Source organism: Mustela putorius, unplaced genomic scaffold (genome assembly GCF_011764305.1).
Source record: "Mustela putorius furo isolate JIRA1106 unplaced genomic scaffold, ASM1176430v1.1 tig00000056_pilon_pilon_pilon, whole genome shotgun sequence".
Lineage (NCBI taxonomy): Eukaryota > Metazoa > Chordata > Mammalia > Carnivora > Mustelidae > Mustela > Mustela putorius.
In genome coordinates, this window is record NW_025421263.1 from 8,087,131 (window position 1) to 8,102,713 (window position 15,583).

General features: G+C 35.4%; 1 protein-coding gene across 1 annotated transcript in view; it reads left to right on the forward strand.

Annotated features, from left to right (window-relative positions):
* ETFDH (electron transfer flavoprotein dehydrogenase) overlaps window positions 1–15,583 on the forward strand; it is a 29,077-nt gene that overhangs the window by 8,299 nt on the left and 5,195 nt on the right. The window contains exons 5-9 of the mRNA XM_045085957.1: window positions 19–137; window positions 2,766–2,843; window positions 9,340–9,486; window positions 11,144–11,284; window positions 12,566–12,709. Coding sequence (XP_044941892.1) covers window positions 19–137; window positions 2,766–2,843; window positions 9,340–9,486; window positions 11,144–11,284; window positions 12,566–12,709 — 629 coding nt within the window. The remainder of the gene's footprint in view (window positions 1–18; window positions 138–2,765; window positions 2,844–9,339; window positions 9,487–11,143; window positions 11,285–12,565; window positions 12,710–15,583) is intronic.

Genomic DNA, 15,583 nt, shown 5'->3' on the forward strand with positions numbered 1-15,583 from the left:
TTAAGCATATATTTGTAGGTCTTCCAATGAATAATCATGGCAATTACATTGTACGCTTGGGACATTTAGTGAGCTGGATGGGAGAACAAGCAGAAGCCCTCGGTGTTGAAGTATACCCTGGCTATGCTGCTGCTGAGGTTTGTACAGTTGTATTTTTTAATGTTTATAAGAAGTTGTCTCTTTTTCTTTTAAATATAAACCAAGAATGGTACAGAGGTAAAGAAATAAATATTTTAGAAAAGCTGTAAGATTTTAGAATTGTAAGGTTAGAAGGAATCTCAGAAAGATCTAATCCAAAGAGTACTTGAATTCCTCATCTTGAATAATGTTCCTGACGTTATCACATGGTTGTGTAATTTACAACTGCACAGCATTGAGGATGAGATCATCTCTAGCTGATGTTTGGATTGTTGATAACACTCTCTTTCTTCTGCTGAAATACATATTCTGTTTTCCATTACATAGAACAAATCAATGCCCTCTTCCAAGGACACTTTTCCAATTATAATTATGCCCCACTCTCTTCTTCTCCCTTTCACTTTGGTGTTTTTATCTTTCCTAGGTTAAATATTCTCAGTTATTTCAGCCATGATGTTACATATATTTTGAGTTCCTTCATTATTCTCAGTGCCCTCTGAATGCATTCCCTTTTTATCCCCTTTATAAAGTGGCATCCAGAATGAAAAAACTGCTTCGAGCCTAGTATAGAGCCGGGCTCTTGCTTTCTTCATTCTAGAAAACATTCTTCTATTAATTCTTTCCAAATAATGCTTTTGGCAAACATATCATACTGTTGATTCTCACTAAGTTTTTTGGAGAAATGATTAAAAATAAAATCTGCCAACCCAGAAAAATCACCTATATAAATTATTTAAAATTTTTATTGTTTAATAAGCATTAAACCAAGACTGCAGTGCATGTCACAGGCAGTCTGCTGGGAGATTGCCAAGACAGAAAGACATCTTGCCCTCTTACATAGCCACACAGATATAATCCATCACATACATGTTACTTGTCTTTATCCAGAGGAAAAATAAAATTTCTCGTATCTTTTTGACAAGAAGTACCACCTGGAGCCAAGCACCTAGCCCAGGCTCTTGTAGTGACAGGAAAATAGGACACTATTCTTTTTGGTGTTCAGATTTCAAATATGTCTACAATGCCTCTGGGAAACACATTTCTGAGATGCAGATCTGGCAAGAGTCTTAAATAAGACTTTTTAAAACATTCCTATATCTGAGAGAGGCAGAAAAGGAGTTTATAGTTAACTTTTCTAAAGGAAATGATTGAAAGAATTGACAGGAGGGATAGTTTTCTTTGGTTTTGGCCCCAGGGAAAATTCAAAAAATTTTTTATTTGTTTTTATGCTTAAAGTATGTAAGTCAAATAAAACACATAGGTCCCTGTATTATACTTGCTGCTGTGCTAATTTTTGTTTTACACACACACACACACACACTCACGCACGCACGCACGCACGCACACACACATGCATTTGGGTTTTTGGACCCAAGTGTGGGGTTTTTTATTTCTCCTGGTTAAAATGTTCCTAACATTAGTCCTGGGATTAGTATCAAATCACAAGTAGGTGGTTTGTAGAATCTATGATTTTCAGTTTTTGTGTACACACACACACACACACACACACATACACATACATACACACAGTCTCTTATACCTCTCTTCTTTTCCTTAGTCCCTTAAAGATCATTATCAATAGATTAATGTCAGGTTTGTCAGGTGTTTTTGTACTCTGAGCCAGACTTCAGTTTTAGTTCAAAGCCACATTCTACTCTTGATTCATTTTCAGAATATGAAGTAAGAGGTTTATGTTTTTCTTTTCATACCCATTGCTGCTGAACCTTACTTTACCTTCCCACTCCTGTGCTGTCTGTGTGATGCTAGCGTATATTTTGTACTTCCTATCTAAAGGACATTGTCTTCCAGAGAGGAAACAGAAACTCAGTAAGAATTATAGATCATCGCTGTTTCTCATCCTCCAAATTACAATTTTAACCAGTTTCGCCAATCTAACTTGCTCCAGAAATAAACTCTAATCACATTTAGAGTGTCTTGAACCTCTTTCTGTTTTGTTTTGTTATGTCATTTTCTTTGGTTTTTGTTTTTTGGGATCTTAGCTCATTTTGAACAGAAGCCTTCCTGACACTATTGTCTTCCCACCCAACACTAGTGGTCTTCACTTGTTAGAGGCCCTGATTTCAGGGTTTGTATACTTGTCTTTGATACCTGATCTCTTCAGAGCTCTTTGTTTATTCTGACTGGTTTCTTTAGTGACTTCATGGTAGCTTCACACTTTCCTTTTTTTTTTTTTTTAAAGATTTTATTTATTTATTTGACAGACAGAGATCACAAGTAGGCAGAGAGGCAGGCAGAGAGAGAGGAGGAAGCAGGCTCCCCGCTGAGCAGAGAGCCCGATGCGGGGCTTGATCCCAGGACCCTAGGATCATGACATGAGCCAAAGGCAGAGGCTTTAACCCACTGAGCCACCCAGGCGCCCGCCCCCTTCCTTCTTCATCAAGGTTGTGGCATTTCTTTTATTTCCAGCTGTTTGAGCTGTGTTCTTTTATACTCTAGAAAGGAGTATCTTTAAAACATGTCTCTTTTCTTGCCTAAACACTTTAAAGCCTGTTATTTCTATAACCCAGAAAACGTACTCGGTTTCTTAAATATCGAAAGCTGTTCATTGCTTCTTTTCAGGGTGGTTATGAATCATAAGGTGATAACCAAATATGTTTTCATTTCAGGTTCTTTTTCATGAAGACAACAGTGTAAAAGGAATTGCCACTAATGATGTAGGGATACAAAAGGATGGTGCACCCAAGGTAAATGTTTTAACAATTATGTGCTTAACAAACTGATGAAAAAAAACAACCTAAATGCAATGATTTCGTTTTGCTACAAACTGCACATTAATAAAGTGTATGTTAGAATATAATTATTAATGTGAAATTCTTCTCTTAAAGATTTTATTTATTTATTTGACAGACAGTGATCACAGATAGAGAGGCAGGCAGAGAAGCAGGCTCCCTGCTGAGCAGAGAGCCTGATGCGGGGTTCAATCCCAGGACCCTGGGATCACGACCTGAGCTGAAGGCAGAGGCTTTAACCCACTGAGCCACCCAGGTGCCCCTGGAATTCTTCTTTTAAAAAAATAGAGAGCTGGGGCACCTGGATGATGGCTCCATGGGTTGAGTCTCTGTCTTTGGCTCAGGTCACGATCTCAGGGTCCTGGGATCGAGTCCCACCCACATTGGGCAGTCTGCTCAGTAGGGAGCCTGCTCCCCCCAGCCCCGCCTCGCCTGCCTCTCTGCCTCCTTGTGATCTCTTTCTGTTAAATAAATAAATAAAATCTTTAAAAAAAAGAATAGCTAAAAAGGATTTAGACAAGTAAATAAAACATGTTTAAAAATAATTTTTTAAAGATAAAAACATGAATCATACAAACATAAAACAAACATGTGACAGATTTTGTTTCACTCACTAATAAATGATAGAATCAGTAAGATGTTACAGCTGGTTCAAGGACAATTCAAAAAACATACATATATGTAGGTCATCAGTCAGCTGCATAGTCACTTCCATAATTTTCATTTCTATGGACAAGAATCATTTGCATTACTGTCAGTAATGCTGATAGAGTCTTTGATGTGATTTTAATGTTTTTGGTAAATATGAAACTGATGGATTTCCTCTCACACAAATATAATCCTGGATGGTCTCCAGGTTTTTACAGCTTTTATTTTTGAATCTGCAAAAGAAAAACTCTCAGGATTTGAATCTCTAACTCTGTAAGATTCCTTGGAAAGAACAAGGGAAAAAACACCTTGCTTTCCCATAATAACAGAAGAAAACATAAATTAGCATCTCAGTAAATTAATTTGTCACTTCATATTTATTTGCTTATTGTCTTAATTTCTCAACTGGATCATAAGCTCCATGAGGGCAGAGATCATAAAGCATTATATTCCAGTACCTATCATAGCGCAGGTCATGTCTGGTCCCCAATAAATTATTTGTTAACTTAGAATTAACGTTTTCTCCGTCATCTTGAATAAAATGGGGAATCCAGTGTAGAGTCTCCTCCAGCAGATTTTCCTGCTTCCCACTACTTCCTGCATAGAAATAAGCAAGTGGCAGAGTTCTTGAGTCTTACCTCCTTCATTGTTATTCTAAATTTTTGACTGGTTTCCTCAGAATTCTGTGAGGTTTGAGACTCTGTCTTAGAGAAGTCCCAAAAAGCTATTTTTTTAACAAGCCCCCAAAGAATTCTGGTGCGTAGCTAGGTTTGCAAACAACTACTGCTTTTCATAAAGATAAAAGAATATTGTTTTTCCTGTATTCTTTCCTGTGTTATAGTTATTCTTTCCTGTATTGTGATCATTTAATTTTAAAGTGTATCTTATTCTTTTAAGATTTTTATATTTAATATCACAACAGAACTGAGGCACACAAGTTCTATTATTCTGATATTTCATTTTTTGTATGTTCTCAAATTTGTTCAAAAGTAAATTTTTGTGTTTGGGGCTTTGTAGTTACAAAAACTTTATCTTTCCTGGGATGCTTGGGTGGTTCAGCCAGTTAAGTGTCTGCCTTCAGCTCAGGTCATGATCGTAGGTTCCTGGGATCAAGTCCTGCATCAGGCTCCTTGCTCAGAGGGGAGCCTGCTTCTCCCTCTGCCTGCGTCCCTCACTGCTTGTGTTCTCTCTCTCTCTCTCTCTCTGACAAATAAATAAAATCTTTTTAAAAATCTTTCCTTTATTGTATTTATATAGATACAAAAATATTGAAGAGTACAGTGGAGTCTTAGTGACGTGAGCTCTAGATTCTTGGTTTTTAAATAACTGTTGTAGTACCACAGGTTTGGAGTGGGGGGAAACAAGGGCTGTGTTTATTCTGTTGTTCCACTCTCTGTTGTTAAATAAACACACCTCGTTAGGCTTTCTTCCCTGCCATTTCACCAAAAAGGCTTATCAGTGTCACAAACACCCCCACCTTGTCAATCCAGTAATCACTTCTCGGTCTTCTCTTACTTGATATCCTAGTAGGCAGCACTGACACAGTTGGCTTCTCACACCACCTTGTAACTGAATTGTACAGCACACAGAGCAGGACAGAACACACAACAAACAAGATAACAGAAGGTCAGGAAGTTAAGAGCCAACGGGGAAGTCAGTCTGTGGAAGTGCAGTTGAGATTAAAGCCTTGATTCTGGTCAGTGGAGATCCATCAGGCAGAACCTTCAGCGGCAGTTGCCTTTTCTATGTGGTCAAACATAGAGGGGTCATGTCTGAAGAGTCTGACAGCTTGCTGCCAAAATCCTTCTCTTTTTAAAGGGATTTCATGTGCCTCCTTGGTGAGGCACATGTACACCAGGTGGAGTTGTCACACAGAGTCAACTTTATTTGCAGGAAATAAGATCATGGGGAATAGCTCCCAAGGTCATTACTCCTGAGAGAGGGTGAACGGGTACCTTTTGTTTAGGATAAGGATGAATATTTAGATAGGGATGCCTTGTCATTGTATGTAGAGAAAGGCATAAGGTGCCATGTATGCGCCTTAAGGAAACATGCCTAATTACACATTGTATATTATGTAAATAAGGCTGAGGCTCCTCCTTGGGTTGAGATGTTAGTATTACAATGAGGTAGAGGTAATTGCTGGTCATTCCAGAGGTCATTCCATGGTCCATCTGTGCAGGTGTGAGTCAAGGGCTTTAGCTCACAAGGTCTGGGTGGCCTGGGCCAGTGAGAGGGCTTATCAGGACAGTCACCATCACCTGAGGGGTGGCTCTGAGTTTCATTTGCCAGACTTAAAAGGTAAGCCAGAAAGAAGAGCTTAAGAGAAAATGAAAGAGAGTTTAGTGAATACAAGCTGGTGGGCAGTAAAGGTCAGGTCTTGCAGTCTAGCTGGTGACACCTACTCTTGGTTTTCCTTGTGTTTTACTCCCTAATGTCACCTTTGCATGCTTGTCCTCTTCCTATCCTGTAAATAGTGAGGCTCTCGGGCTCAGTGTTGAGTCCTTCTCTATCTACATTTTCTCCTTAGTAACTTCATCTGGTCACGTGGCTCTAAATACCCAAGTCCCAGTATCCTATATCCTACTGCTTATTCAATAGCTCTGTGCCACATCTAATAGCTGTCTGATTATAAGAATTCTGATTTGGACAGTTTTAAGTTTCAGAAGTTAAGTGATTTGCCCAAGGTCAGACAGCTATAAGTAGTGGGGCTGGGGTTTGAATATTAACAGTGTGGCTGGCTCTGGGGCCTGCCCCTTGAATACTATGGGACATACTGCCTCTAAGAGGAAGCTGAAGTATATTAAGTAATATTTTAGTTCAATAAGATTGAATTGTTTTATAATTGGTGTCAGGAAAACCGCATGTCCATCTGAAAGATGGAGAGCTTGGGCCTTTATTTTTTAAAAATTCTGAGAATTTCTTAAAACAAAAAATAGGGACTCCAGGGTGGCTCAGTCAGTTAGGCATCTGTCTTTGGCTCTGGTTGTGATTCCAGGGTCCTGGAATTCGAGTCCTGTATCGGGCTCCTCACTCAGCAGGGAACTTGCTTCTCCCTCTGCCTACCATTCCCCTGCTTGTACTCTTGCTGTCTCTCACACTCTCTGGAAAAAATAAAATCTTTAAAAAAAATAGAAAAATTAGAAGGAAATCTAGATTACAATTGCAACTTAAAAGTAGGATAAGCCATCCTATAGAGGCAAGAAATAATGAACCCATAAGAGACAGTTTTTAAACTGTATAAAAATTAAACAGTTTTGTATGCTAAAGTTACTATAAAGTCTTAGATAAACTGTAGATTGGGGAAAATTTTTTTGATTACCTATAATATCAAATACAGATATACATTAACAAGAAAAAAGACAGCATTTTAGAAAAATGATCAAAATCTAAAAAACTGACAATTCACAGAAGAACAGAGTCCAGATCACTACTACTTATAAGGAAAGATGCTTAAGTACTTTTTCTTCAGAGTCCGTAGCTTAAATGTCATTTCTTCAAACGAGCCTTTCCTGTTCACCCAATCCATAAATTTCCTTCTTTTATTCTCTCTCATAGCATCCTTTGTCTTCTTTCATAGCACTTAAGTAATAATTTGTATTTATTTGTATTTATATACTCATGTGTTTCCTTAATGTCTGTCTCTATGATTAGACTGAAGGAAAGGGACGTATCTTTTGTTTTTTCATCCAATGAAATAAGTCAGTCAGAAAAAAAAGTTATTATACAGTTTCACCCATGTGTGAAATATAAGAAACCACACAGAGGATCAGAGGGGAAGGGAGGGAGAATGGAATGGGAAGAAATCAAAGAAGGAGCCAAACTAAGACTCTTAACTCCAGAGAAAAAAACCTGAGGGTTGTAGAAATTGAGGTAGGTTTGGATGGGGTAACTCACTGATAAACATTAAGGAGGGCACGTGATGTGATGAGCACTGGATGTTACACGGAACTAATGAAGAACTGAACACTACATCAAAAACTAATGATGTACTATATGTTGACTAACTGAAATTGAATTTTTAAAAAAGCTTTTTCCCCCACAGTCCAGTTACTGAAAGATATAACTTTATTTTACATTTTTGCTACTTACAGAGCTGAGTCACTGTTGTTTTAATTTGCATTTCCCTCACTGTTTTAAGTACTTTTTCTGTTTTTGAGTCAAGAAATATTAATAAATACCTACAGTGTGCCAGTTTTATGCTAGGCAATGGGAATATAGAGATGAATAAAAGAGAAGTATTATTAAGTGAGAAAAGTAAGGTACATTGTATTAAATGATCCTATTTTTTTGTAAAACAAATCAGGAACCTAAAAAGTTTAAGTGTGTATGTATTTCAGTATGTATGTGTGTTTAAATGTTTGGATAAATTGTACATACTAGATTGTTAACATGGTTTATGGATGAGTGAAGTGTAATAAGAGTGAGCAGATGGGAACAAAATAAAAAGATACTGAGTGAAATTACAAGATGTGTATGAAAGTGTAATATACATGTATACATATATATGACACTAATAAGCATTGCACAAGAAAAATAGCAGTTACTAATAAATGTGTAAAAGATGTTCAGACCTTGTAGCAATCAAAGTAATTAATTTATTAAATTAATCATGAGATAATTCTTACCATTCAGATTGAAAATATTTAGCACCAGGTATGTTCATCTAAGCAATGTTTTATAATAGTGAAACACACTGGAACAGCCTAAATGTCCACTATTGAGAATTGTTTGGAAAATTAGGGGAATCTATTCAAACATAAAAAATGAATGCTTTAAGGGCACCTGGGTGGCCCAGTCAGTTGAGTATCTGACTTTCAATTTTGGCTTACGTCATGACCTCAGGGTCCTGAAATTGAGCCCAACAGTTGGCTCTGTGCTGGGTGTGGAGCCTGCTTAGGAATCCTTCTCTCCAGATTGTCCCTCTGCCCCTACCCACACCCCATCATGAGCTCTCTCTCGGGGGGTGGTGGGGAGAGGATTCTTTTCTTGGAGTATCTTGCTTTTACATTCAAGTAATGAAAAAACGGTTATAAAACTGTCAGTATTAAACTACTTTTTTGTCTTTGCATACACACAGACATGCAAATAAAATGAATAGGGAAATATCAGAAAAGATATATTTTATAAGAGACTTTTCTGGTTATTCTGCATTCCTTTATTAAGTAACTTTACTGAGTGCCTTGTAGTAGGTGTAAGTGCAAAATACAGAGAGCAAAAGAGAGGTAAAGACTTCAATTGTGGCTTTTGTTCCACTTGGAAAATTCAGTTTTAGAATATACATTCAGCAATAGAGAACAAGTAAAATTAAAGTGAAAAAAGCAAGTAGCTAAAGAGTATACTTAGTATGATTCTACTTGTGTTAGAAGGATATGAATAGGTTCTGTATAGTTTTTTACTCATGGAAATTTTCTGGCATGATTCACAAGAAAGCTATTAATAATGTTTTCTGCTTCAGAACTAGAAAACTAGGAGCAGGGAGGAAATGGATTTTCACTTTTCACTTTATTTTCATTTGTAGAGAATATTTTTAGCATGAACGTGCTTTATTTGCTTTTTTAATTCTTATCACACTTAACCATTTGGGTACTTTGGAAGTAAAAAAAAGAAAAATACAACAAAGACACGGGATATGTTACAAAATTTAAATTAGATTCTTCTTACAACAGTAGTTTTATTTCTAGTATTTTGTATTTGTATTGTTTCTTCTATACCTGTATCATTATTCAATTCAAAACTGACCAAAATGTGAATATTTTTTAAATTGTCAAATGTTGCGATTTAACATGTTTTTATTTTTTAGACAACATTTGAGAGAGGACTAGAACTACATGCAAAAGTCACAGTTTTTGCAGAGGGTTGCCACGGACATCTAGCCAAGCAACTATATAAGAAGTTTGATTTGAGAGCCAATTGTGAACCCCAAACCTATGGAATTGGACTGAAGGAGGTATCCTTATTTGTTTTGGGGATTTTAATTTTTAACTATGTATTATAATGTAGTCTGTAACATTGATGTAATTTTTTTTTAAGATTTTATTTATTTATTTATTTATTCATTTATTATTTTATTTATTTGTTTATTTATTTATTTGAAAGGCAGAGATCAGAAGTAGGCAGAGAGGCAGGCAGAGAGGGGTGGGGGAAGCAGGCTCCCTGCCAAGCAGAGAGCCCAATGCGGGGCTCGATCCCAGGGCCCTGGGATCATGACCCGAGCTGAAGGCAGAGGCTTTAACCCACTGAGCCACTAAGGCACCCCTACATTGATGTAATTTTATAGTTGCTATATTTTTCATTGACTTGAAATGTTCATCATAACTGAAAATATTTGGGCTATTTTTAAGTAGCTAGAAAATACTGCTGATCAAATTCCATTATTATCTAAATTGGTTCTACGTGTTGTAATTGTTTTATCAGTCGTTGCTTAAAATCAAAGACTGGAAGTTGAAAATATTTGTGATATGTATTTCTTTTCATTGTAATGCCATCTGTCCTAGTAAGATTTGACATGATACCCCTATGCTGTTTATAGGGTGACCAGATCATAAAGAATGGTTTCTTCAGAATTGCACTGAGAAGATATTTTAGTTTATGAAATATACACTCAGCCATAGTATATTGATCTGAAACCTAAAATTTAGTTAGATTAATTATTACATATTTTTCTCAATTTATCCAGTCTCTGTTTTCCCAAACCTTTGGCTTATTAGAGTGTAAAGATGCATTATAACCCTTCTGTTTAAATTTGGGAGGGGTTAAAGCTAAGAACATTTCCAGTTCTGTAATAGCTAGATTTATTTTGAGTAAAACCTTGTTTTGGTAGGTTATGCATCACACATAATATTACCTGATTTTTAGATGTTTCAATTGTTAAAAGTTTGAAACTTAACTATTCCAGGGGTGCCTGGGTGGCTCAGTCAGTAAAGCATTTGCTTTGGGCTCAGGTCATGTTCCCAGAGTCCTGGGATCGAGTCCCACTTCAGGCTCTCTGTTCATTGGGGAGCCTGTTTCTCCTTCTGCCTCTGCCTGCTGTTGCTCCCGCTTGTGTTCTCTCTCTCCATCAAATAAATAAAATCTTAAAAAAAGAAAGAAGAAAAAAACCTTACCATTCTGAAAATAGATGAACAATTTTTTTCAGTTGGGTAAAGGGGAGTGCAGGGGAGCATAAGCTGTCTTACTGAAGAATGACATATATACTGGAAAGCAGCAGATCTTAAGGGTACAGCTTAATTAATTTTTACAAGGTGAGCATATCTATGGACTCTCCAGCTAAATCAAGATCTAGAACATTACCAGCACCCCAGAAGTTTTCCTCATCTCTTCAGTGGTGTTCCCTATAATCACATGAAAGTCTTAACCATTTTGAAAATCTAATCATTTTCTAGAAGAAATTTCTTAAAGAGTTCATAGCTTTTCTGACCGATTTTTTAGTCCAATTCATGATGCTGCTGTTCGATACATTTTCTTTGACATGTGAATTACATTTTTTGTGTTTCTCTTATTGCAGTTTTTCCCTTGAAATTTTCATAGCTAAGACATAAAAACCTGGCAAATTTGATATATTGTGGTGGTAGAAAAAATTTAAATAATACTCTTCTTTTTTTAAGTTATGGATTATTGATGAAAAGAAGTGGAAACCAGGGAGAGTGGATCACACTGTTGGCTGGCCCTTGGACAGACATACTTATGGAGGCTCCTTTCTCTACCATTTAAATGAAGGTGAACCCCTGGTAGCCCTTGGTTTTGTGGTAAGTTACACACCCATTATGGAAAACTCTACTGTTGGAGTCCTTGGATCATCAGTGCTATAAAATCTGGAGCATGTAAAATACTTGTCCTTTAAAGGTCACTTTCTCATTTTGTCAGCAGGTAAAGTGCTGGTGGTTATCACAGGCATTGGTCTATAGTTTTAAACACACATAGCTTTTGTCATAGTAGCTGCTAAATGCCAGACACTATGCCCTATGCTTCATGGAGACGTCTAAGTTTTGTAAGATTCCTTTGAAGTATGTATATCCTTATTTAACTGACGGGACACTGAAGTCCAAACAAGGTATACAGCTTCCCCAATTACACCCATTAAATGACAGAAGCAGGATTCACATCTGAGTTTGTGTGACTTCCAAGCCCAATTTCCACTATGGCATGCTGTCACAAAAAATGAAATCAGCACTGGGTTTGAATCTATAACTTGTTAAAAAATGGAAGCATTTTCTCCCTTTTTAACCATTTGTATCTTTGCAGTAAATTACGTCTTGAACATTGCAAGGAATGGAAAAATAAGGGTTTCTGCACCTTACAGTTGGGGCAGCTTTATAATTTAATGTCATAATTAGACTTGTATATGATACATTATTAAATTATTATTATTAAAAACATTAAATTTATTTTTTATTAAAAACATTATTAAAAACACCAAATTATTGGTGGTTTTGATACCCAGCCAAGTGTTCATTTTCTCATCTTTGTATATTTATTCCTATGACTTAATTTTTTCAAAGCAAAAAAGTTTGGTTATCAATTTCAGCATTTTGATAATGCCTCATAAAATATAACTTCTACTATTTCTTGTCCTCTTTTTTTTAAGTGTGATTGCATTCTCTTTCTTCACTTTTGCCTCAGTAGTACCACATATAGCTTATTAGTTGATTACTAGAGTGAGTACTGATTAATGAAAAATAATTACAACTCCTTTTGTAGGAACATAATGTTAGACACTTACCTACAAACAGTTTTCTAATTTGGGCTTTTATTTACAGAGCACAATGATTTATTAATATGTTCTAAATTTTTAAAGTTTGACCAATTATAAATACATGGTATCCTTTTGTTTACCCTTTATTTTCCAAACAGATTTTATTCAGTTATTAAGTTTGGGTTACTGCATCTATTTCTCCAAGTATTTTGAATACAACAAATTTAATGTACATGTTTTCTCATAAATATTGATCACATTTTAGCTTGATATAATTTGAAATAAAAATATCTAATTGTATAAATTTACCAAATTTAAATATAAAAATTTTAAGGTTGGTCTAGACTACCAGAATCCATATTTGAGTCCATTTAGAGAGTTCCAAAGGTGGAAACACCATCCCAGCATTCAGCCAACATTGGAGGGTGGAAAAAGGATTGCATATGGAGCCAGAGCCCTGAATGAAGGTGGCTTTCAGGTAACTTGTCCTACTTTTTATTTCTTATTTCTGCCTTACAAAGTAAACATTGATAATATAATGTAATAAATTTAGATAAAGAATAGAAAATTATGTCATAGGAAGAAACTTTAAGCAAGACATCTAGTGTTTATAAGACTGTGTCATACCATAGTTAAATTACACTACAAATTTAGTTTTAAGAATATATTGATTTCTTGAGATAAATGTATAGACTTTTCGCTGGTTGGTTGACTTTTATCCAGAAAATTAAAACTATATGATCCAAAGATATTTTCCTTTATTCCTTAGCTGCCAGGAAACAAAGATTTAGTTTTCCACAAAGGTAATTAATTTATCCCAACTACCAATTAACATCCATGCCTTTTGGGTGGCCTCTGTAAAGCTTTTGCCCTTGATTGTCTATTTTAGTGTATGTTCATAGTAGATCTTATGAAATGTTAATGTAGCATTATATGTTAATTAATTGAATTTAAATTTTAAAAAAGAATCCAGTATATAATTCAACATACAGAAAAAAGAAGAAGAAACAGGTAACTCAAGTCTACAAAGAACTTTATAGTCATTAAAAATATGGGTACATCTACAGATATTGACACAGAAAAGATGTCAAAGCTATGACATTAAGTAAAAATAAAAAGAAAAGCAGGCTATAAAATAGCATGGTTATTAAAAAATGTTAATGTATTAAGTATATATAGACAATGAGATAAAAACCTAGGTAGCTATGATAAAAGCTGTTAGTACTATTATAAAAATATTAGGTAAGATGATCTAAAAAATTAGCTCTAAAATTTATATGAAGTGACTTAAAGGAACTTACTTATCTTCCCTGGTCTTTATTTTATAGATGATCCTTTCTGTCTCTAATAACCTAGGAAAATCAAACCATTTTATAGATTGGATTTTTTTTTTTTTTTGCAATACTGTTGTAAAAGTAACAGATTATAAAATATTAGCAGGGAGGGAAATTAACCTTTAAAGTGAAGTTCCAAATACTTTATTATTACTGTAACAATAATTTATAAGGTGAGGTAAAATCATAGCTAAATTATAAATGTAATCATTAGAAACTTAAAATAACAGTATCCCTAAATTCTATTGCTATCAGATTACTTCTCAGGAGGTTGTTTTGTTTCTAGAGTAGTAATTCATTTGCAACAAATATTTATTAAGTTGCATAACTGTGTTCAAGCCCATTCAGCTCTTTTTCACAGTCTCTATAATACCAGTCAGTCTAATTCTGCTCTTTTTAATGTATAGTGTACAGTTTCCAGTATATTCAATAGGATATACAGATTTGTATTTAAAAACATCTGCCTTGTGTATTTCAACGTGTCAGATGATTTTTTAGAATGGTGGGAAGAGTTGACCACACACATATCCATATATACACACACACTCACATTTTACTTAAATTTTCTGCTTCAATTAGTCAGATTCAGAAATTTATTCTAGTAAGTTTTTAAAGAACCATAAGCAAGAATTTGGAACATTTGGTTTTGTTTATTTTTAGCTAACAAATATGACTTTTTTCCCTTTAATTTTTAAAATTATACTTACTTTCTAATTGGAAGTTTATATCTCTTAATCCACTTTACATATTTTACAATCCCCCCACTCTACTCCCCTCTGGCAACCATCAATTCTCTATAAATGAGGTGGTTGCTATGTAAGTGACTTTTCTTTCTTTCTTTCTTTCCTTTTTTCAGTCTGTACCAAAACTTACCTTTTCTGGAGGATTTCTAGTTATTTATGGTTTAATGTAGTTTCCAATTATTTGTACATTTCTCAGTGCAACTTTTCCTAAGTCCATAGTTCCTTAACAAGATACCTAGCTGCCAGTAACACTGCCCCTATAGGATAGGGCAGGATATAGGGTAGGATCCTCCCAAGATGTAAAAATGCATTTTGCTTGGTCCGTAAGATTTTTATTCATAGGATTTATGCACCAGTTTGGAAGAACTTGTACTAACAATCCATGCCCTTTTATTAAACTTCACAGTCTTCTGGTTCTTGAGTCAAACCTAGTGTTAGCAAGGCCACTACCGTATTTAAGGAAAGTGTTGTTATTATCCAAATTCCTATTATTTCTTTTAGATTAGTAATGTTCCAGAAAGCCCTCCCCTCTCTTATCTATTCTGTGATCCTGATTTCACACGCTTTTATCTAGGTAGTTCTGATACTGAATTCAGTCTGAGAACCATAATCATAAATTCATTCCCAACATGTACCGTGAAGGACTTGAACTCTTATAGCAGCGTTCTTTCTGCCCTCCAGCTTCGCTTCTCACGCCTCTCCCTCAGGGTTAGAATGATGTCATTAATAGGAGCTATGGCCACAGATCTCTCACTGCTCGTGCAGCTGAGGCACTGGTTTCCCTGTTATCCTCCTTCCCTCTGAGCCCCTTTCGGCACCGTCAGCCAAATTCTTACCACCCCCCACTTTAGCAGCAAAGACTGTGGCTTACTTTAGGAAGCGCGTAAAGAAGAAAAACTACAGAAGGAAAAAAGAAAACTCTGCATTGGCTTTCTCTTCTTTCCTTTTCAAACTATAGATTAGAGTATCTTTTCCCATGCAAACAATCTAATTTAGTCACTACATTGTAGGGTATATATAATAAGCTTTTACTGGCTAACCCAATAAAAACCCACCACCTCTTATTACATTGTTTTTCATGAGAAATATATACTGAGGTCCAAACAATGGTCTTAAAATTTATTTTGGAAATTCAGCTTATTCTTAAGTTAATTAAAATATATTCTTTAAGGAAGTAGCTAATTGTAATGATGTCATGGGGAGAACCTTCTGTAAATCATGTATTACCGAGAATGCATGTAAAAGCAGATTACAATTTAGATTATAGGTGTTTAG